The sequence below is a fragment of the Watersipora subatra genome, chromosome 1 (genome assembly GCF_963576615.1).
Source record: "Watersipora subatra chromosome 1, tzWatSuba1.1, whole genome shotgun sequence".
NCBI lineage: Eukaryota > Metazoa > Bryozoa > Gymnolaemata > Cheilostomatida > Watersiporidae > Watersipora > Watersipora subatra.
Window position 1 is genome coordinate 34,625,225 of NC_088708.1, and position 24,832 is coordinate 34,650,056.

Here is a 24,832-nt window from a genome sequence, read left to right on the forward strand (position 1 = left end):
ATACAGGATACAGAACTAGATGTGATGTCCAAAGATAAAGATCCTATGGCCTACTAGTCACTAACTTGTAATACAGGATACAGAACTAGATGTGATGTCCAAAGATAAAGATCCTACGCCCTATTAGTCACTAACTTGTAATACAGGATACAGAACTAGATGAGATGTCCAAAGATAAGGATCATATGCCCTACTAGTCACTGACTTGTAATACAGGATACAGAACTAGATGTGATGTCCAAAGATAAAGATCCTATGCCCTATTAGTCACTGACTTGTAATACAGGATACAGAACTAGATGTGATGTCCAAAGATAAAGATCATACGCCCTACTAGTCACTGACTTGTAATACAGGATACAGAACTAGATGTGATGTCCAAAGATAAAGATCCTATTCCCTATTAGTCACTGACTTGTAATACAGGATACAGAACTAGATGTGATGTCCAAAGATAAGGATCATATGCCCTACTAGTCACTGACTTGTAATACAGGATAAAGAACTAGATGAAATGTCCAAAGATAAGGATCATATGCCCTACTAGTCACTGACTTGTAATACAGGATAAAGAACTAGATGTGATGTCCAAAGACAAAGATCCTATGCCCTATTAGTCACTGACTTGTAATACAGGATACAGAACTAGATGTGATGTCCAAAGATAAAGATCATATGCCCTACTAGTCACTGACTTGTAATACAGGATACAGAACTAGATGTGATGTCCAAAGATAAAGATCCTATGCCCTACTAGTCACTGACTTGTAATACAGGATACAGAACTAGATGTGATGTCCAAAGATAAAGATCCTATGGCCTACTAGTCACTGACTTGTAATACAGGATACAGAACTAGATGTGATGTCCAAAGATAAAGATCCTATGGCCTACTAGTCACTGACTTGTAATACAGGATACAGAACTAGATGTGATGTCCAAAGATAAAGATCCTATGGCCTACTAGTCACTGACTTGTAATACAGGATACAGAACTAGATGTGATGTCCAAAGATAAAGATCATATGCCCTACTAGTCACTAACTTGTAATACAGGATACAGAACTAGATGTGATGTCCAAAGATAAAGATCCTATGCCCTACTAGTCACTGACTTGTAATACAGGATACAGAACTAGATGTGATGTCCAAAGATAAAGATCCTATGGCCTACTAGTCACTGACTTGTAATACAGGATACAGAACTAGATGTGATGTCCAAAGATAAAGATCCTATGGCCTACTAGTCACTGACTTGTAATACAGGATACAGAACTAGATGTGATGTCCAAAGATAAAGATCCTATGGCCTACTAGTCACTGACTTGTAATACAGGATACAGAACTAGATGTGATGTCCAAAGTTAAAGATCATATGCCCTACTAGTCACTAACTTGTAATACAGGATACAGAACTAGATGTGATGTCCAAAGATAAAGATCCTATGCCCTATTAGTCACTGACTTGTAATACAGGATACAGAACTAGATGTGATGTCCAAAGATAAAGATCCTATGCCCTACTAGTCACTGACTTGTAATACAGGATACAGAACTAGATGTGATGTCCAAAAATAAAGATCATAAGCCCTACTAGTAACTGACTTGTAATACAGGATACAGAACTAGATGTGATGTCCAAAGATGAAGATCCTATGCCGTACTAGTCACTGACTTGTAATACAGGATACAGAACTAGATGTGATGTCCAAAGATAAAGATCATATGCCCTACTAGTAACTAACTTGTAATACAGGACACAGAACTAGATGTGATGTCCAAAAATAAAGATCATAAGCCCTACTAGTAACTGACTTGTAATACAGGATACAGAACTAGATGTGATGTCCAAAGATAAAGATCCTATGGCCTACTAGTCACTAACTTGTAATACAGGATACAGAACTAGATGTGATGTCCAAAGATAAAGATCCTACGCCCTATTAGTCACTAACTTGTAATACAGGATACAGAACTAGATGAGATGTCCAAAGATAAGGATCATATGCCCTACTAGTCACTGACTTGTAATACAGGATACAGAACTAGATGTGATGTCCAAAGATAAAGATCCTATGCCCTATTAGTCACTGACTTGTAATACAGGATACAGAACTAGATGTGATGTCCAAAGATAAAGATCATACGCCCTACTAGTCACTGACTTGTAATACAGGATACAGAACTAGATGTGATGTCCAAAGATAAAGATCCTATTCCCTATTAGTCACTGACTTGTAATACAGGATACAGAACTAGATGTGATGTCCAAAGATAAGGATCATATGCCCTACTAGTCACTGACTTGTAATACAGGATAAAGAACTAGATGAAATGTCCAAAGATAAGGATCATATGCCCTACTAGTCACTGACTTGTAATACAGGATAAAGAACTAGATGTGATGTCCAAAGACAAAGATCCTATGCCCTATTAGTCACTGACTTGTAATACAGGATACAGAACTAGATGTGATGTCCAAAGATAAAGATCATATGCCCTACTAGTCACTGACTTGTAATACAGGATACAGAACTAGATGTGATGTCCAAAGATAAAGATCCTATGCCCTACTAGTCACTGACGTGTAATACAGGATACAGAACTAGATGTGATGTCCAAAGATAAAGATCCTATGGCCTACTAGTCACTGACTTGTAATACAGGATACAGAACTAGATGTGATGTCCAAAGATAAAGATCCTATGGCCTACTAGTCACTGACTTGTAATACAGGATACAGAACTAGATGTGATGTCCAAAGATAAAGATCCTATGGCCTACTAGTCACTGACTTGTAATACAGGATACAGAACTAGATGTGATGTCCAAAGATAAAGATCATATGCCCTACTAGTCACTAACTTGTAATACAGGATACAGAACTAGATGTGATGTCCAAAGATAAAGATCCTATGCCCTATTAGTCACTGACTTGTAATACAGGATACAGAACTAGATGTGATGTCCAAAGATAAAGATCCTATGCCTTACTAGTCACTGACTTGTAATACAGGATACAGAACTAGATGTGATGTCCAAAGATAAAGATCATATGCCCTACTAGTAACTGACTAGTAATACAGGATACAGAACTAGATGTGATGTCCAAAGATAAAGATCCTATGCCCTACTAGTCACTGACTTGTAATACAGGATACAGAACTAGATGTGATGTCCAAAGATAAAGATCCTATGGCCTACTAGTCACTGACTTGTAATACAGGATACAGAACTAGATGTGATGTCCAAAGATAAAGATCCTATGGCCTACTAGTCACTGACTTGTAATACAGGATACAGAACTAGATGTGATGTCCAAAGATAAAGATCCTATGGCCTACTAGTCACTGACTTGTAATACAGGATACAGAACTAGATGTGATGTCCAAAGTTAAAGATCATATGCCCTACTAGTCACTAACTTGTAATACAGGATACAGAACTAGATGTGATGTCCAAAGATAAAGATCCTATGCCCTATTAGTCACTGACTTGTAATACAGGATACAGAACTAGATGTGATGTCCAAAGATAAAGATCCTATGCCCTACTAGTCACTGACTTGTAATACAGGATACAGAACTAGATGTGATGTCCAAAGATAAAGATCCTATGCCCTATTAGTCACTGACTTGTAATACAGGATACAGAACTAGATGTGATGTCCAAAGATAAAGATCATATGCCCTACTAGTCACTGACTTGTAATACAGGATACAGAAATAGATGTGATGTCCAAAGATAAAGATCATATGCCCTACTAGTCACTAACTTGTAATACAGGATACAGAACTAGATGTGATGTCCAAAGATAAAGATCCTATGGCCTACTAGTCACTGACTTGTAATACAGGATACAGAACTAGATGTGATGTCCAAAAATAAAGATCATAAGCCCTACTAGTCACTGACTTGTAATACAGGATACAGAACTAGATGTGATGTCTAAAGATAAAGATCATATGCCCTACTAGTCACTGACTAGTAATACCGAAAAGAAAACATACCAGTAAAGAATTGTAGTATTTCTTGAGCTCATCCATGAAGGAGTCAAGGGAGCTGTCAGCTCTGTGAACGTACAGCCTGCCAGTCTCTGGTACGACATGAGACACAAACACCTCACACTTCTCCCTTAACATAGAAACACTTTCTATTTCTGTCCTGCTTTTGTAAAACAGGATTCAAGCTTATATACTTTTCGGAGAACATTCTATGTAACTCATAGGCCTAAACATCCCTTTAGCATGAATTTAAACTTATCACTGCATCGATTACAAACCAGCTAAAATTAAAATAGCAAATAAAATTTATTCCATGTGTAGCGGTGCACATGCTTTGATAGAGATGAGGAAGTTCTACGTATAAGCTTGTTCTTTAATAATTATAGTCGCGTACAGATATTCATCACAGCATTTCTTGAGAGTGATAACTCCAAACATCAACAGTTATTTCTTATAGCACCATAACCATAAGTAACTAGGAAATAGCAACTGAATGTTTTACCAACCCAGGTTGGAAGATGGCTGGTGGTTTAATTTCACCGGCAAACAGGCTGATGCCAGTTGTTATTGGCTGTATCGATTTCTTGGATGTGTCGGTAGCCATATAGAGAATTTCTTTCCCATGCCTATGGGTATCAAAAATGCTCATCAGTTTTGCCTCTGTGGACGGCTCTACGATCTGACATATACAGGTTGCACACCGAATATTATACACTAGAAATTCCACTGTCACACAGCCCACGACCAAAGTGATAATTGAATAAAAAAAGGGTACTGTTGGTTGTTGAAAAAGTAGTTCTCAGCAGGAACTGACAGAGTATAGTGTAAATGAAACTTGATTGAGTTGATATGAAATAATTTTGAGGGAGCACCACTGTAAAAAAGTGCAACTAATAATTTATTTTGAATGTAAAGTTGGTTTGAAACCAGGTATACGAATAATTGGTTAATTATTGATATTGTAATATTTATTATAAGTGTACAGTATCTATTAAAGGTCGTGCAGTCTAGTCTCCTCTCTTTTGCGTTGTAAGATTTGGTCATTGATAGCTAATCGAGTGATTAACAAGTAAGTCATTGATGTTTCGAACTCGAGAGAGAGCAACAAACAATATTCCAGCAGTCATTTCGTGGTGGCCTATATCAATGACAGCTTTAGCCATGGTAAGACCTTGACTCTTGTGTATTGTCAAACCCAATGCTAGATCGAGAGAAATGCCTGTACGGCTAAGGGTGGCATGGCCAGCAGTCCAAGTACGCTTGATAAGAGTAACTGGAAAACTGTTGGGGTGTTCGTGAAGAAATGTTGGACCAGTATAATCTGGAAATATGCCGACAACGAAAGCAGGTAATGCAGGCAGGCCTTGATTTGCACAGTATATGATACGCAAAACAGTACTAATTGAACCATTGACTAATCCCTTCTCAACCCAAAGATTTGCTCTAAGCATAACTTGCGAACCGACTGATAGAAATACAGAGCGTTGAAGACCGCATGCAAGATTAGAAGATACCAAGTGAGCATTGCGGCCAGCGTGTTTTGAGTTAATCTGTGCAATGGGATTGCCAAGTAGTAGAAGTCTGTTTGAGTTGTAGTCGTGGACCAATTGACAAGTTGGAAATAGACGAGTAGCAGTATTGAAGACGGGATCGTGATCAGCAATGCCAGGAAATCGGCGTGACAGGAGTTCATTGTCTTGCTCCGTCGACTCTCCATCACGGAATCTTAGTAATAGATCGCGGAAGATTAGATCGTTTGCTTGGCGCATACATTGGGATAAGAAGAACGCAGTATCAAAGGTTTGGTAAGCTGAGTGGTCATGCAAACAAACACCACTCCTGACATTGGGCTGAAACATTCTGGCATATAAAACAGGCGGTAGTTGACTAAAGTCGCCAAACATGATTATGGAGCAGCCACCAAAAAACTGGTCAGATTTTTCAGGGAAGGCTTGTCGCAAACGTTTATCAATTGCATTAATCAGGCGGCAGCCAATCATTGAAAGTTCGTCAATTATAATGCATTTAATTTCCAGACACTTAGCTTGAAGAATTTGCAAAGCAGGTCCATTTAGCTGCCGAGTGTCATTAGGTTTAGCAAAGTGTAGGAAAGAATGAATGGTCGAACCAGAGATGTTCAATGCTGCAACACCAGTAGGAGCCAAAATTTTGCAACATTGACCGAGTAGTTGATGCAATGCTTGAATTAGGACACTTTTACCTGTTCCAGCGGAACCAAGAACAAGTGCTCTGAGGGGAAGAGGATTGGGAAGTTGGTAATGGTTCTCCATGTGGTCATAGACTTGCCTTTGCTCATTGTTTAGTTGGGCAATATCAACAAGGGGTATTTTAATGGGAGGTAGGTTGTAATTGTTTTGAGCATCAATTAGAAAAGTAGGAGCGTGTGGGACAAGGTGTAGGAGATCTTGGCTATCGGCAACCCAGTCAAAATCCGGATTGGCTTGTAAAGCAGGTTGAGCAAGAGGCAAGTCGTCGTCTTCTTGGTCAAGTAGGCCCATCCAGGGCTCACGCTCATGGGGAGGATTTTCAGGAATGTTTTCTACATCTTGAGCAAGTTGGGCCGCCGCTTGTTTCACTGCATTTTCAAGTGGTTGCTCTTGTTCAACGAGTAGGGGGTTTTAGGAATGAATTGTGTGTAAGCATCGACTGGGTTCTCAAAGCCTGCGAGCAATTGGTTCCACTGGGTGAATCGTTTATGCAGAGCTAAAAACTGCATGCAACACTTGGCATATGTGTCACTTGCTGGATCTGAGCTGTATTTGGGGAAGATTTGCATGATGGCCTCACCATCAATATGGGCATGAGCTGTAAGGAAGTTTGCATTACGGTGTTGGATAAGTCTGAATGATTTTGTGAATGCAAAGAAAGACATGGCGTGGAAGGCAGGAGGACGGGCCATGTATTTTCGCATATCAGAGTTTCCTTGTCCAGGTAAGTTGTCCTGTATTGTTTGACCATTAACTTTAGGAGTGACAAAGCTGCGGGAAGAGTGATACAGAGGTAAGCTAGCAATGACATGAACTGCTTCTTGTGCGCAAACATCTCTAGCAATAGTGTTGAGGAGTAAAGCAGTTGCAGTGAGTTGTATGTTGGCTTCAGGAGGAAGCTGTTGTGTGATAATTTGATGATAAACCTGTGTGTAGTCAGTACTTGCGGTTTCAGCCTTTGAAGTATATTTGGCAATGTATTTGGCTGCATCGGTTATGTCAAAAGTCAATGAAACGTCATGATTTGCAGTACATGTAACCATGCATCTGCGATTATAGTTGTTCAAGAGAGGGTCATTAGTAGCAGATTTTATAGCCATAGATGTTCTATGACCTTGTTCATCTAGAACAAAATCAACAGATGTTTGTGCTTGGAGTTCTTTTGGAAAGCCAAATCGGCACTTTTGAGTGCCATCTAGCTGTGTTCACGAGCAGTACCCCGGATTGCAACGTGTATGTTTTTGACAAATGTTGACGAGGTCTTTCAAGTAGTTTTCTAAGTTATCTACATCTTGACCCCTTACTGAGCATGGGTAGTTTTGAACATCCCAATAGAAATTAGCTAGATTTTGGTTATGTTCAATGGCAGGATTCGAAGTGCATACATATTTATTCCAATACGATGTTAGTTCAAGTTGTGTACAAGTTTGTGTGTTTGGGGCATTTTGTAACCAAGCTAGGCCATGCACATGCAAGCTGTCTCGATGTTGCCATTCAAATCTGTACCAATAGTCATCAATTAGAAAGTAAGGTGTAAGGAAATGTTTGAAGAATGTGTCAAATCTAACACCTAGGTATGAGTCAACAGTAAGAGGTGAGTGCGCAATTGCTTGAGCAATGGTTCTATTGTCAGTGTCAAGGAAACGTGCAAGATCGAGCCACTGCATGTCAGCAACTGAAAATGTGAGGAAAGCAGTAGCATTTCCGAATTGTTTGTTTATTGCCAGAAGTTCATTGCACCGGCTATACCAGTATTGAGCAGTACCCCTGATTTGGGAACCGAACCTAAGAATTTTGTTGCTCAAGCTTCGTTGATTTTCATTGACAAGTTGGCGAATATCAACAACAGACATTTCACGTTCATTTGGGTCGTTCTGTACGAAGACTTGACCTACTTGATTAGATTGCCAGCGGAGTGTACTATTATAAGCAAGGAAAACAAATCTAGGATCAGCTTGAAATCGACCATCTTTGTAGTAAAGAAGATGTTTGAAGTAGTCACGCGCGGAAACAGGTTTAGCACGGAATGCACGTAAATCCGCGGCACCTGTCAGGAACAAAACAGGAAATGCTCTTGCTATGTAGCCAACAGTGTTGAACTCGTTGATAGGTTCACCTTGTCTTGCAGGCCAATCAATTACATCATTGTTATCAATTGCAGCTTGAATAGCTTGATTTTTATTTGGTGCGGGCCTTTGTGCAGGTGCAAATGTATTTGGAATGATATGGTCATTTGGAATATTTTGTTGACGTTGCAAGTTAGGTTCATTGTTGTTGGCTTCATTTGGGTTGTTGGCGCCATTACCTGGAATAGGTGATGGAGGTAGGTCAGCATCTAACTCTTGTACTATATGATGGTCAGGTAATTCCACAATGTCATCAAGTGGCAAAGCATCTATGTTTTCCTGGATAATGCTTATGTAACGATAAAATTCATTGTTAGCTTTAAGCCAAATGAGCGCGGCAAGAACTTTTTGACGACGAACTGTAAAGAGATTGGCTGGCAAGGCAATTTGGTCAACGCGTCGACGAAGGACAATGATGTCAATTTGTTGTAGTTGGCGAGGTAAATTTATAACAAAGTCATTTACGTTCTGAGGGAAATTGATGACATGACCTCTGAACCCAAATTGGCCACCACGTGGAAGACGGAATATAGACATTGTAGGATTAACCTGAGCAATGAGTAACTGTTCTATAAGTGTAAGAGAAGATAACAATTCAACAGATAGACCTAGGTCCATATTGTTGGCTGCACTGAATTTATTAACAGCGTCAGGTCTAACTTGTTGGCACGTATGACATAGTTTTATTTGAGCATTGTATGTAATAAAATGTTTCTCATTACATCCAGTACATGTGAGCTGTGATATGTTGTTGTCAAGTCTGCCTAAAAAGTTGTTACGCAGTTCTTGAAAATCAGAACAATCTAAAGATTGAAAATGAGGAATGTGATGAAGGGGGACATTATTGGAAGGAGCAATATTGTTTTGTGCAATATTTTCATGGTCAATGATGTCCATAAAATCATGATCATCATCTGGAAACAAAGGGGCTGTCAAGTCGATGTCATTTACATCGCCTACAACATCTACTAAAGAATTATCTGAATCAGATGAGTTGTTGTTATTAATTTGAGTAGCGTGTTGTTGAACATTAGCATTTGATGTAGATGGTTGCTGTGAGGACCTATTTATTCTCACATTTATCCTATTTATCCTCCTATTGTGCTGTAATAATTGAGAGACACGTAGACGGCCACTGCATCGGCCGCGACGTGGTGTTCTGGGAAGTTGTATGTCCATGGTAGTTGTCAAGTTGTTTTGAAATTAAATTCAAAAAGTCAATTATGCAAAACAAAAAGGTTGTAAAAAAATCACACCTAATCTACTACTATCTCAAAGCTATGCTTTACAACCCGATTTTACCGAAAATCGCCACAAAACGTTTAAAAAGCTTGGTTTAATACAACAATAAATCACACCTAATCTACTACTATCTCAAACCTGTTTTACAACACTAAAAAATATTAATTAAAACTGTAGGCCTAACCTACTGTAATTTATCAATAAGTAACTTAACAATAATGTAATTTAATAATTAATTTAATAATGTTAATGGAGTTTTTAGTTTAATAATGTAATTTAACAACAATTAGCAATAAGGAAATATGTTTATTATAACTCTGAAATGCAAAATTAGAAGTAAAATGGCAAGCTACTGTATACTATACACAGTTTGAAAGTTGGTTGTATTGAATGTAGAATGGTATTGATAGCGATGTTTAACAGAAAGCAAGTATGAGCGTTGACGCGTTTGGAAGTTTTCTGCAAACTGCAGCAAAATAAAAGCTGTTATAGAAGTGTTATAAAGCTTTAGGCCTAATCTACTGTAATGTATGTAATTTAACAACAACAATAAGGAAATATGTTTATTATAACTCTGAAATACAAAATTAAAAGTAAAATGACAAGCTACTGTGTACTATACACCGTTTGAAAGTTGGTTGCGTTGAATGTAGAATGGTTTTGATAGCGATCTTTAACAGAAAGCAAGTATGAGCGTTCACACTTCTGAAGGTTTTCTGCAAACTGCAGCAAAATAAAAAATGTTCTCGTCATAAACGGGTGTTGTAGTTCGGCCCTAGCTTGTACATAAGATGTAAAGAATTTCGGCTAACGTTTTAAATAATGAAACCTTCGGTGATTGGACAAAAAAACATAGGCTGATAAACTGTGTACCACAATTTCGTACCTGTAAATCGGTCTACGCCTCAAACGGTCTACGTTTATTACAGAAACCTTCGAATAAATTCGATTACAAGTAAACAATACCATAGACTAGTGAAATGAGCGCGATTTTCTCGTGAAATGCGCACTGCTAAATAGTTCTACTATCTGTCGAACGGCTTTATTGGCGTTTCAATTTTCGGTCTTAACTTTTATTAAACCGAGCCTTACAAGCGTTTTGTGGCAATTTTCGTCCAAATTAATCTGTCTATTTGTGTATAATCCGATCAGATGGGTATGTTTTAAGATAATACTGACAGTTTACAAAGACTTGGTAACATATTTAAATAGGTTTAAATGTGTTTTGTATCGTTATTATTTTTTAACGACTTTACAAAACGATGCTTAAATTTGTTGATGAAATTTCTAGACAAGGGTTCGTCTCAATGTTGATGAATAATTTTCGTAAGTAGTGTGCACATGCATTTATCATAAAAACTCCCAAACTTCGCTTCGCTCATTTGGTCGTGGGACAATACAAGCAGGACATGAAGAAAATTAGTATCAATATGTAAAGACTCCCACGCTAGAGTGCGCCTATGTCTGCTGTACCTTATCCAGTATTCCATTTTAATAAATAGAAAAGAACTTTCAAAGAGTAAGAAAAGTTAACAAAAATACATTGGAAAGATCTCAAACAAAAGAGCACCCTTAGATATGAGAGTAAAACAGTTATTATGGAGTATTGGTTCATTTTCTCAAGCATCGTGTTCATACTGACACTAAAGTGTAGTCCATCGCGAGCTCTGACGCTTGTAGCACACTTGTGACAAAAAAGGAGTACTGACACCTGGACATAAATGACTAGGAGATTTACCTAAGAAAAAAAATTTGTCTTCAAACAAGAAACCAACAAATGGTAACTCACATCTTCTGGACATCGATAACATCAGTCCAGTGCAATATGGCGGTCTGGTAAGCGGGTGGTAAGTTGAGTCCACACTGACCACGGTACATATCAGACAAAAGATGCAGCCAGACCCCTCCAGGGTAAGCTTCAAGAACTTGCTTAATGTTCGCGCGAACTTCCTCTTCAGTTTGTTCTCTGTTCGGATCGTTTTCTCTTTCTGGAAAAGGAGAACAGCCCAGGTAATGAACATGCTTAATGGAAAAACAACACACACCCTACAACCAAGCAGAACACAATTTTGATCATACAAAAACCGGAAAGGCTTGACGAGAAAGCAAATAATGTAATATTGTTACCGCCTACACATGAGAGACATCAAAATACTGTTATGATGTAATAACCTACACATAACAAACATCAAGATACTGTTATGGTGTACCATAACAGTATCTTGATGAAAACTGTTATGATACACAAAAATATAACAATGATATAATGATAACAAACAAAGATACTAATTATGATGTGCCAACCTATACAAAACAAACATCAAGACACTGCTATGATGTACCAGTCTATAGATGCTGAGGCCATGAAAAGTTGGTAAAAAGCACCTTTTCATAGAGTTGATAATCACATAGAATCCATTAATAAATCTCACGATTGCCCTATTCATTACCCAGTACTATGATTTTTTATTTTTTTATTTGACTGATATTTGTCATGCATTGACTAAACAACTGAAGGTACACTATCTGAAAGTTGACTAACTTTTTAATGTAATGGATAATGACGCATGTTGAACTACTGTACTCCTCGATTTCAAATGCGTGCAGCGCCTTTCATCTGTAATAGATAGCAGCGTAAAAACAACTATCAACTACAACTCCACTACAACAGTGGGTCTTACAAGTGCTACAGCGATTACGATTGTATTCGGAATTACTCTGATAATAACTTGACTAGATATAACTAGTAGTCACTACTAGTAGTCACTACTACTAGTCACTACAAGTAGTAATAAGTGTTAGTATTTTGACTACTAGTAATATGTCTGTCACTAGAATAACACAACTGATAGCAGCAGTCATCAGTGCTAGTATTTTGACGACTAACAATGTGTCTGCCACTAGAAAAACAACTGATAGCAACAGTAATAAGTGTTAGTATTTTGACTACTAGTAATGTGTCTGCCGCTAGAATAACACAACTGATAGCAACAGTCATCAGTGCTAGTATTTTGACTACTAGTAATGTGTCTGCCCCTAGAATAACACAACTGATAGCAACAGTCATCAGTGGTAGTATTTTGACTACTAGTAATGTGTCTGCCACTAGAATAACACAACTGATAGCAACAGTAATAAGTGTTAGTATTTTGACTACTAGTAATGTGTCTGCCACTAGAATAACACAACTGATAGCAACAGTAATAAGTGTTAGTATTTTGACTACTAGTAATATGTCTGCCCCTAGAATAACACAACTGATAGCAACAGTAATCAGTGCTAGTATTTTGACTACTAGCAATGTGTCTGCCACTAGAATAACACAACTGATAGCAACAGTAATAAGTGTTAGTATTTTGACTACTAGTAATATGTCTGCCCCTAGAATAACACAACTGATAGCAACAGTAATAAGTGTTAGAATTTTGACTACTAGTAATATGTCTGCCCCTAGAATAACACAACTGATAGCAACAGTCATCAGTGGTAGTATTTTGACTACTAGTAATGTGTCTGCCACTAGAATAACACAACTGATAGCAACAGTAATAAGTGTTAGTATTTTGACTACTAGTAATGTGTCTGCCACTAGAATAACACAACTGATAGCAACAGTAATAAGTGTTAGTATTTTGACTACTAGTAATATGTCTGCCCCTAGAATAACACAACTGATAGCAACAGTAATCAGTGCTAGTATTTTGACTACTAACAATGTGTCTGCCACTAGAATAACACAACTGATAGCAACAGTAATAAGTGTTAGTATTTTGACTACTAGTAATATGTCTGCCCCTAGAATAACACAACTGATAGCAACAGTAATAAGTGTTAGAATTTTGACTACTAGTAATATGTCTGCCCCTAGAATAACACAACTGATAGCAACAGTAATCAGTGCTAGTATTTTGACTACTAGCAATGTGTCTGCCACTAGAATAACACAACTGATAGCAACAGTAATAAGTGTTAGTATTTTGACTACTAGTAATATGTCTGCCCCTAGAATAACACAACTGATAGCAACAGTCATCAGTGCTAGTATTTTGACTACTAGTAATGTGTCTGACACTAGTGGGACAACCCATAGAGCGACACAGCTGACAACAACCGTAGTATGTCCTAGTGTTTTGAGATTCTCCACTAGACCACTTAGTAGCTCTGTGCACAGGATGTTGCTGAGCTTGAGATCCGCCAGAGTATTTGCTTGCATAACTACAAAGCAGACAATACCATCACAATACCATAGCTTCACTACAAAGCCAATAATAATGATGAGCTAGAGTATACATGTGTATATATAATATATATGTACACTAGAAATTCCACTGTCATACAGCCCACGACCAAAGTGATATTGGAAAAAAGAAAGGGTACTGATGGTTGAGAAATGCCATATTAGCAGTCAAATGGCACTGCAGTGCAATAGGATAACTGCAATGGTAGCTGTAATGTACTGGGTTTGGGTGTTATTATATACAACAAACAGCAATAATGAAAGGAAAAGATTATATGTTTATATCGCTCCCCAGCAATAGGAGAAATTCAATATTGGCCAATATTAGAAGTAAAATGCACGTATATTTTTAAAATAACCAATATTATTAATATAGTAATAGTATAAAACCAATGCACAAGTTTGTTTAAATTTCAAAACGTCATAGCTAACAATATCAAGAAGTGATATTTACATAGATTTTTAGAAAATTTATTTAAAAAAGTGTTTGGTAATGACAAACAGCAATAATGAAAGGAAAAGATTATTATATGTTTAGATCTCTCCCGCTGCAATAGGAAAAATGCAATATTAGAAGTAAAATGCACTGATATTATTAGAATAACCAATATTATTAATATAGTAATACAGTAATAATAGAAAACCAATGAACAATTTTGTTTACATTTAAAAACGTCATAGCTAACAATATCAAGAAGTATCAAAAAAAATATTCAAACTTAGTAATAGTAATACAGTAATAATAGAAAACCAATGTACAATTTTGTTTACATTTCAAAACGTCATAGCTAACAATATTAAGAGGTATCAAGAATAATATCCAAACTTATAATTAAATATCGTAATCTCATAAGAATCGTTAGAAAAAAATATCATCGCCATTTCCTTTACTTAGACTGCGTTGGACATAAGTTAGAATACTAAAGTACTCGAATGTTTCTAAAAAGTCAGATACTTTGAAATCGGCAAAAATAAAACGATTTCAGTACTCCTACGTTAATTACTAAAACCTTCGGCAATTCGACAATGCTATAGACTGGTGAAATGTGCACATTTTTTTTTCGTGAACTGCGCACGACTTAATCGTTCTATTCCCTGTCGCTCGGCGTTACAATTTCGGGTCTTAACTTTGATAAAAGTGAGGCTTAACAAGTTTTAATAACAATTTTCGGCCAAATGAATCTGTCTATTTGTGTATAATCCGATCAGATGGGTAAGTTTTAAGAGAATTTCGATAATTTACAAAAACTTGGTAACATATTTAAATAGGTTTGTATGTGTTTTGTATCGTTATTATACTTTAACTAATCTACAAAACAATAGTTAAATTTGTTGATGAAATTTTGATACAAGGGTTCGTCTCAATGTTGATGAATAATTTTCGTAAGTTGTGTGCACATGCATTTATCATAAAAACTCTCAAACTTCGCTTCCGCTCGTTTGGTCGTAGGATGGTAGATATGTATATGACAGATATGTATATGACAGATATGTATATGACAGATGTGTATATGTAGATACCTAGAAAAGGATGGGTTGTACTTTGATGAGGTCTGAAAGCTATAGTTAGATTTGGGCCTTCGGGAAAGCTGAAAAATAAAAGCATCCAATTAGAGATCCATGATTAGAAATGGATCATAAACCATCTAAGTTTGTGTCAGTTTTATGTTGACATATAAAGTGGAGAAACAATCAATTACTAGCAAGACAACATTTCATTAGATATCCAATGCTTCGCTCCAGCAATTACATCAGTATGAAGCATGCAACTGCATTAAAATTCCTCGATGTATTCAAGCTAACTGTGTAAAAATAAGTTTGATAATTTCTTCTAGTTACAGTGATGAACTTGTTGGGCTTCGCTTTCGCTGCTCGTTTGCTTTTTTTAGACCTTTGGCGTGAGACCATATCAGCAATGTGAGCTGTCGATTCATCTGCCACAGCCTTGTAAACCTCAGCACCAGTTTTGTCGCTAAAAAAATATTTCAACACGTAAACAATTTTTCCAGCTATAGTTTCCTCCACAGAAAAGATAATGATGAGATAGGCTTAATTTAAATTTAAAAAAAAAATGGAAATGACTTACTATGTTTTTCTGCAGACATCTTGTAGTGAAGCCAACATTGCTTGGCAACTGTTAAAGCCAAGCTTTTGATAAGGAATAGTACACCCCAAAAGCTCTTTGTGATCCTTCTCTAAGTGATACAAGCTTAGACCATCTTTGCAGCTGATAAGCAAGCTCCGAATAGTCTTTTTGGTGCTGTTCAATAACTTTTCCGGATCAGCCATGCTGTCAGACACCCCTGCAACACAGCCACAGACTGTAGCCACAATAACATGATTCATCTAGTAAAAATGCCATTGTAAAATATAGTTAGCTTGGTCTCCAACAACTTAAATCACTCTAAATAAGAGAGATCTAAAATGATAGCATCCAAGCCAAGGTGTGTTAATTGATATGGCCCACTCAACCATTCAATATTTCCTTGTTCAGGTCATCCTTCCAAAATGATTAGCATCTCAGCCTCTACTGCCACCGTTTTTGTTTGTTCACTTACTACATTACTACTTACTACATTCAGAAACAATGATAACAGTATCTTAACACAAGCCATTGCGCCTTTCTGTACTACCCTAGGACACTTACATTTCGCTAGTATTTAGTTTCGTGAGTAGCTCACAGAGTAAAATTTCGAAGCAACTTAATTTCGCAGCTCTGATGAGTGCGAAAATATAGTGATGTGAAAATAAATGCAGTGGAACAAACATAATTATATTCCTCAGGTTCGGTTCACCGATAAAAAAAATTTCAATTTGCGACTAGTTTGTAATTGTGAACCGCAGGTAGAATGGTGTGGGCAAGATCGATAATGCAATTTGATCGCTTGCTGCCATTTGTTTATTGGACTATCAACAGGCCAGTTTTCGCTGGGGCAGCTGGCCGGCTGTGCCGCCCCAACTTTTTGGGAATTTTTTACGGTAAGTACAGTCCAACTCGAAAAACTCGCCCTCAGATAAAATGTAACATTTCATCTCAAACGTAAGGTCGACTCAAACAGATTTGTTTGGTCAGTTCCAACGCAATGATAAATTCCTTCAGATAACTCGACCTCAACATCCTTTATTCGAAAAGTTATTTGCCCAACGGCCATGGACGCGGTTTTTATCGCTGTAGAATGTCACTTCATTCCAAGCCATAGAGACAAACATCAACTTCTAGTAGTTCTTAGGCATCATTATTATCATCATCAGAGGCTAAATATTTTTGTTAACGACTTTTATAAAGGTTTGCAAAAGATTAAGTTTTATCAATCACCCGCTTGGCCGTGTCCCATCGAAAGCGTAAAAGCCTCCGAATGAACTTAAAATAAAATCCGCAAAATTGATCTTTGTTAAAACGCTCAAAAGGAAAAGATGTTTTTTTTTCTGAGCGTATTAACTGCGGTCATGTTTTGCCTATTTTAATTTAAAAACGTCTCGTCAGTCACATCACTTAAAACAAAACAAATCTCAAAAAATTGCAAGTTATTGAAGAGGTGTCAGTGGTGAATCCAAACCTTTCCAGAGCCATGCTGCTTGTGTAGTACTGCGAGTGTCAGTGCATGTGTCTTATTTTCTTTCAACACACGGTGCTCACTGCATTGATTGATGTCCCCAGCAAACGATAACGCTAACTAATGCATGTGCATTGACATCACATTCCTATCATTATAAATCATTCCTAATGGGAAAATAATCCTAAATAATTGCAAAATAATAACGTAATAAATTTTGACAGTCAAATTATTTTGTCGGTTTATATTTTAACGATGCTATAGTGGTCGTTAAAAACGTTAAAATAAATGTCGTTATAAAATTCAATTATACAGTATCAATGAACAAAGCTATTTAGTTTCGCTTTTTCGCTCGTTTGTTATGATAGTTTAGTTTCGCACATGAAACTTTCGCGAGAGGATGACACCGCGAAAACGCGAAAGTTAGATGCCGCGAATACATAAGTGTCCTAGGGTAGTACCTTTGTTGATTATCGAAAGTTTATGCAATCTTATGCAATCGCTTGTTCTTCAAGAGTATAAGAGTGCTCAGCGATTTCCAAACCTATTAAATAAAAAATTTAGTTAAAAGTAAACTTTTTAATAATTTTAAAAGGTTCACCATATTGGAACATTTTTACAAATTGAATTAAAAAACTAACAAAAATAATTAACATAGCATTTCTTTCATCAATATACCCTATTAAGCAATGCCATAGCCTATTTTTCTACAATTTAATCAAAACTGAGGTAAAGTCTACAACAAGCACATAAAACTGTTTAAAAATAGTTCACACAACAAGTGCATGAAAATGTTTACAAATATCACTACAAGTGGGTGAAAATGTTTACAAATATCACAACAAGTGCGTGAAACTGTTTACAAATATCACTACAAGCGCATGAAACTGTTTACAATAGCACTACAAGTGCATGAAATTAGCATTTGTTAGCCAAAAAATAACTCTTGATGACTATTATGCAATGAGTATAACTATGACAATGAAATGAATTAGCGCTAATGACATCAGACATATACGGTATGCATCAACTCCTTAGATGTAGCTATTATAGAGAAATGTGGGCATTGAATGTTTTGAGATATCAGCATGATAGAATGCCCTATAGCTCAAATTAACCGCTTCTCCAGTAAACAAGGCAGGTTTGAAAGAGTTCAACATAAAATTAGTATAAAACCAGCAAGAAGAATCATAAAAGTTATCAAGTTTATTAAATAATTCAGAACAAATGAATTTAACTCAGCTGAACTAAAATTAAATGCCTAAGATTTTATCCTACCTGCTTTCAAATGGCATTTCAGGATGTTTGAATGCAGCTACACTAGCTTTTGTGAATTCATACTAATTAGGTGTAGATATGAACATGCCTATAAAATATGAAGCCTTGTAGGGATGAAGAAAATGCTGTAAATATTCGACAATCACAGAATAAAATCGTCGAAAAATCGTCGTCGGGACATTAAGAAAATAACCTTCAACAAACAACCGGCCTTACAGCCACATGAAATTCTCCTGTGCTGCATGCTGTTATTCAGTAAAAATAAACTATATGCTGCCGCAAAGCGGCAACTATATTGTATTATTTTGCTGGCCTGTATTTCATAAGCTAAAAAATAGCGAGGCATTAAGACAGGATGTAAAAATTATCATAGAACAGCAAGCTCTAAATGGTAGCTTGGCCAGCAGTATTCTTCATGTATTTTAAGCATAGAGTGTAAAACATAGATTGTAATCTACTTATTTAATAGAGTGTTTTTGCATGGTATTATCTTTGGATGTATATTCTTTTAGCAAAGCATTAATAACATTTCTTTGGAAGAATTTTCCGCTAATATCTTAAGCTGTGCCTTAATTTTAACTAAATTGAGGATATCTGTGATTTGTGAGGAAGATCACATCACTTGCTTTCCAACCATTATTTTTATAATTGTTTCTGCCTGTTGCTGCACGGGCCATACCGTCTCATCTACTTGCACATCTTGCCAGTTCTATGCAAACATTCCGTTCAACTAGGTCAGTTCTATTGCCTCTTTTTAGTAACTATTCTCACGCCAGATGCGAACCAATGTCAATCCCAATGATCTTTATAACAGTTTTATTAAATTTTAAAAGGCGCTACAAAAAAAACCTTTGAAAAACTCAAAAGGTTTCTACAATGTAATGTTGAATGAGAACCATTAAAATACTATTTGGTTATGTGGTATGAAATGTTGCGCGAACGCCTGTTCAATAGCTTCATGTCTTTGTACAGTTGTTAAATATATATACTCAGTGTCTGTATTTCTTACTTTGGCCATTTATACCTCTAACTGTACTCGCCAAGCAGCTCAATTTCGCCTAACATCCCACATAATGCAAGACATCCATTTTTTAACTGATTCTCAGTATATCGTGTTATGAAATGCAACAATGTTTAACTAAAAATTGATAAGATCTTTGTTAACTATAATGGTGTTCAGTATGTACATGGTTACTCCTAGTGAGATCAAATATGCGAATAGACATACTGATACAAATCATTAGTTAATTATAGTGCTATATTGCACGCACAATCATAATCATACAGGAATGTATAGTTAATCAGCTCGATTTGTCCAACGTATTGGCCCAATATATCAGATAAGCATAGTTACGCAATGCAGGAAGTAGTCAAGTTGCCAATCTTAGATACGATAAATCTCAAAGTAAGTGTATAAAACAATGATTATCCTGTGAGTAGGAACGCAAGTCAACTGTCGTCTGGCTAGGAAAAATCTACCACTTCACCCAAAGTGAGTCTCAATGGACAACTGCATCATAAACTACACAGAAGACTGAGATAGGACATATTGGCAATAAAAATGTGTGCGACAATATCAAAACAATAAAGCCTTAAATATCTGCAAGTATGAAAAGGATTGAATGAATAAAACTCATAATAAAGGTAATTTTAAAAAAGACTGTATAAGTAAAACAAAACTTCTTTGAAAAAAAAAATTCTTTTTACAAAGTAAAAGTCTAAAATGACAACTAATAGACTGATAGGAGAGTAAAAAACAAAAGACGGGGTAGATAAATTGAAAAAAATTACTTATCATTATTAAGATTATTACTATAGCTAGCAATACCAACGCTAAGCATTGAACAGCAATCATGCACGTGTACGTAGAATTAAAAAAGGTTGATAATTTAAAAATTATTTTAACTATTCCTAAGTCTTAATAACATATTTTAATAATATCAGCATATTGCGCCTGTGCTAGCCACATTACGTATTACTGGAAAATTGTCTTTAACTAACTTGCCTGTAGATTTGACAAGCAAAGCTATGTTATGCAGATAATAATTATTTAACTAAACATCCAAAAAAATATTGAAAAACCATAACCAAAAGTTGAATTAATCATCAATTTATGTGTGTTAATACCTCTTGTGTGTTTAGAATTAATCGTCAACTTACGTGTGTTAATACCTCGGTGTGTTTAGAATTGACTAGTTTTATGGTGCTGCAAGAATATATTGAGAATATGAATGGCTAGATTTCTAAAATATGAAGAAAAAGTAACTACAGTGTAATATAATTGCAATGAAATCACCATTTTTAAATGTTTAATATATTTGTGAATGTGGTCAATTTTTGACGCAAGGTCAATGAACAATGCGCTTGTTGTTGAAATCAGTTATAATGCCTAAGAGCAAAGTGCTTGTAAGCTAAGTAAAATGCTTTTAGAAAGAATGTGCCAAAAAGGTAAGATTAGTTAATAAACTTGTCTACTGCCATGAATAATGTTGCTAATTGGCTAATAAACACTAATTACTACATATGGTATCAAGACCAATTCTTCTCACGCGGACATTTATGGGAAAAGCTTTGTTATTCTCTCTTCATTCGGTCAGACCAAGACAGTGAGATATCTCATTTCTACATTTGCACCAGTATCGATTGTGTACTTGTTTTTGTAGTGTTTTGTATAGTTGAAATCAATTAGGAGACAAAATAAAACAACTGTAAAGGTGTTCAAACTTTGCCAAACAACTGTAACTTTTAAACTTCATATCATGAGGAAAATGTTTCATGCAGGTCAAATAAATAATAAAATAAAACAACTATAAAAGGGTTTAGATGTAAATGTGAAATAATTAGCAAGTAATAGCTAAATTAAGGCGGTTTTGCAATGAAGACAATAAAATGTGATTCAGAAATGATACAATTAATACAAATTGAGAAAACAAAACAAAAATTCTGAATATGTTGAATTAATAATAACAATTCTTGCATAGAAGTGTGTGTGTATAAAAAAGGTTGCTGTTTCACCAGAAGTTAACCATAAAAACTTTGAATACGACGATACTAATAATAAAAATGTCTTTGCACAAAAAATTTATTTGTATTTCACCTATAACCACATTTGCAATTCAAACGCTCCAACTACATATCATGAGAAAAGTGTTTTGTGTAGTCAAAATACTTTAAAAGAAAATAAAAACAACTGCAAAGGTTTTTAAACTTTGTTAAACAACCAACTTTCAAACTTCATATCATGAGGGAAATGTTTTGAGCAGGTCAAATAAATTTTAAAAAAAAATAAAGCAACTTCAAGGGTTTAGATATAAATGTGAAATAATTAGCAAGTAATAGCTAAAATAAGTTGGTTTTGCTACGATTACAATAAAATATCATTCGGTAATGACACAATTAAAGATGTGGTTGCGTCAAAAAATTCGATTTAATGAAATTAAGACCCATAAAAGGCTAAAACATCAGCTACAATTTAATGCCATTTTTGTCTTTGTAGACCAACCCTGTCCAGAGATATATGCGTTTGAATGGGGCCCTCTTTTAAAAAGCTCACGTTCCAGCGGGTGCTTCTTTCATGACGTCACAAGCAATATATCTGAAAAGAAACCACGAGCGATAAATATGAGGTCGCTTCCTTAGCCAATCATCAGCGCGAAAATTTTATATAGGTCGTAATAAATGTTATCACTCGTAAGACGCGTTGGTTGTGATCTCAAATTTAGGAATTTTACTCTATTATTAAATCGCATGGACATCGATATTTACTAAATTAATTAACATCGTTACTGTAATGAATTACTCGATCGACACGTTTTATTGGCGAACAACATAATTGTAAAAATTGCTGCGAAGGTGACTCCGAGTTTTCTTGGCATCAGGTAGTAAAAGTTCTACAGAGGAAGATCGGAGAATAGAGGTAAATTTATCTTTTACTTTGAGTCGCCTATAGAGTTTCCTGTTGAGTTTACATTCAGATTATATTTCCCTGTTTGAGGCTAAAATGTAATTTCCTGCACATGCGAGATACGTATGTACAGTGAGTTCTTGACGGCTTCTTTTTAATCTTTAGCATCTAGCAATACAATGGCTTAGATTGATGAATATACTAAAGGTAATATTTTAGTACTCATTAATACATGTACTAATTAATAAAATTATAACTTTTTGCTATCACTAATCATCGTTTTATGGTTTTTTATCGGTTCTCCTAGCTACATTTGCTTCAAATTTTCTGTGGCAGTTTATCTAGTAAATTAGATTTATGATTCGACTTTAGATGTTCACCTTTCACTTGTAGAAAGTGAAAAAAATCGATTGATCAATGCAAATCTTTAATTTCCAGAACCAAAGCTCCGAATCGTTGGCTTGGCGTACTTGTGCCTTTGTTAAACGTTTATTCATTTTTAAAATTACACTCGCAATTTATCAAACTCCCAATTTGAAAGCTTTCAGTAGATACGCTTTAGAATGACATATCTATGAATGACATATATTTATTGCATTTGTTTTACTGATTACAGGATGTTTATGTCGTCCCACCAGCCGAAGCAGCTTTGTCAGTGTGGAAACTGCCATAAAGGGGGAAAGAGAGACTTGAATGTGTGCTGCATAAACCATGTTTTGTTTGAGTTTGTTGCAGTAGATGAATTGATCTTATTGTATCAGCTAAAACTATGTGAGTGGCCACGACGAAAATCTTTTGCTTGTAAAAGTTATATAATAAAATTATATTGTTGAAGATAATGCAAAACATGATTTGCAGAATATTGTAGTGAATTGGATACGGCATATGGATGTCCTGGATGAACTGGAAAATGTGAGTTCAAATCCAGTTTGCAGCAGACTTCTCATCCTTAGAACTCTATCCTTATGTATATTATTTTCAAAAGTAGTAAGAAACTAGTTTTCAGTGTTGGCAATGATATACAGCCCGGCCCCAATGATAGGCGACGAACATAATGTGGGCGGGGCTTTTGGGAGGCTGTATAGCGTTAGTGTTGGTAGCGGCGGATGTGTGCTGATACAAAGACCTTATTCTACAGTTTCTTGACAGAATTACCGTAGACCGGTAGAATTGGTAGTCGGTACTCAAATGTTTACACAGCATTTAGAGAAAGTGAGTAAGACAAATTTTCAATTTTCGTTATTTGAAGCCTTTGAAACATTCATAATAATGTATCTGTAGCAGGGTTTAAAATTTTATTCTAACCAACATCAGCAAATACAAAATAAAATATATGCCAATAGAGCCGCGTAGGACTAGACTTTTATCGCAAATAGCCGATGTGAATACGAGATATATTGACAGATAAATTTACTCGTGACATCATTTTGGGCAAGTCTGGGCATGTTTTTTTGGCCCAAGCATTTTTACGGCGACCAGATTTTTTCGATTTTAATCTTCAAATATCTTGGCAATGAGATTACCTAACACAACAAACAACATATCAACTGATAGAGAAAAAAAAGTGCTTTCTTTTAAGATCAACTCAAATTTGACGCAACCACATCTTTAATACGAACTGAGAAAACAAAATAAAAATCTTGAATATATTGAATTAATAATAACAATTCTTGCATAGAAGTAAGTATGTGTTTAAAAAAGGTTACTGTTCCATCAAAAGCTATCCATCAAAACCTTTCTCATGATATGCAGTTTGAAAGTTAGAATGGCAAATGTCGTTATATTTCAAATACAAATCAATTTTCTGACCAAAGACTTTTTTATTACACGGGCAATGCCGGGTAGCTCGGCTAGTATATATATAAATTTCAAAGTTTGTTTGTGTGTGTACTTCTGTGTGTCTAGTCATAGCTATTAAAATTTTGAAATAAACAATTTGTATCGCTGAAGACTTGATCTCAAAAACCTACAATGTTCCAGGGAAATGCCAAGGAACTTACCAATTTAACTACACGAAATAGATGAATTCATTGGGCAATATATGTCACCATGTGGGTGAAAATACTCTCCCGTTCTCTGTTACGGTGCAACGTCTTTCTATGTAGTGGTAAGAGGCATAGATAACTAGCTTACTTAAATTAGCCACTGGCAATGTGCCAGGCTAATGGCATTGTTTATAAGCTGAGTTTATAAGTGTGGCATTGCTACTACTGTTTAAAAGCTGATTTTTAATACCCGTGCAACGCTAGGAATTCTGCT

The 24,832-nt window shown here is 35.9% G+C and overlaps 2 protein-coding genes across 2 annotated transcripts in view; both read right to left on the minus strand.

The window, feature by feature from the left end:
* The window catches only part of LOC137400751 (tudor domain-containing protein 7B-like), a 67,462-nt gene extending 51,321 nt beyond the window's left edge, over positions 1-16,141 (minus strand). The window contains exons 1-8 of the mRNA XM_068087090.1: positions 15,924-16,141; positions 15,677-15,809; positions 15,359-15,426; positions 13,712-13,815; positions 12,143-12,217; positions 11,390-11,588; positions 4,511-4,630; positions 4,011-4,134 (exon numbers count right to left, since the gene is read on the minus strand). Of these exons, the coding sequence (XP_067943191.1) occupies positions 4,011-4,134; positions 4,511-4,630; positions 11,390-11,588; positions 12,143-12,217; positions 13,712-13,815; positions 15,359-15,426; positions 15,677-15,809; positions 15,924-16,126 (1,026 nt within the window). The 5' untranslated portion in view covers positions 16,127-16,141. The remainder of the gene's footprint in view (positions 1-4,010; positions 4,135-4,510; positions 4,631-11,389; positions 11,589-12,142; positions 12,218-13,711; positions 13,816-15,358; positions 15,427-15,676; positions 15,810-15,923) is intronic.
* On the minus strand, positions 5,045-6,523 carry LOC137385265 (ATP-dependent DNA helicase pif1-like). Its single transcript, XM_068071702.1, has one exon. The coding sequence runs from the start codon at positions 6,521-6,523 to the stop codon at positions 5,045-5,047; it is 1,479 nt and encodes a 492-aa protein (XP_067927803.1).
* Positions 16,142-24,832: the final 8,691 nt, after the last annotated feature.

What these genes read in the sequence shown, in the direction of transcription:
- LOC137385265 (XM_068071702.1), bottom strand. Translation starts at nt 6,523, where the DNA reads ATGGGCCTACTTGACCAAGAAGACGACGACTTGCCTCTTGCTCAACCT.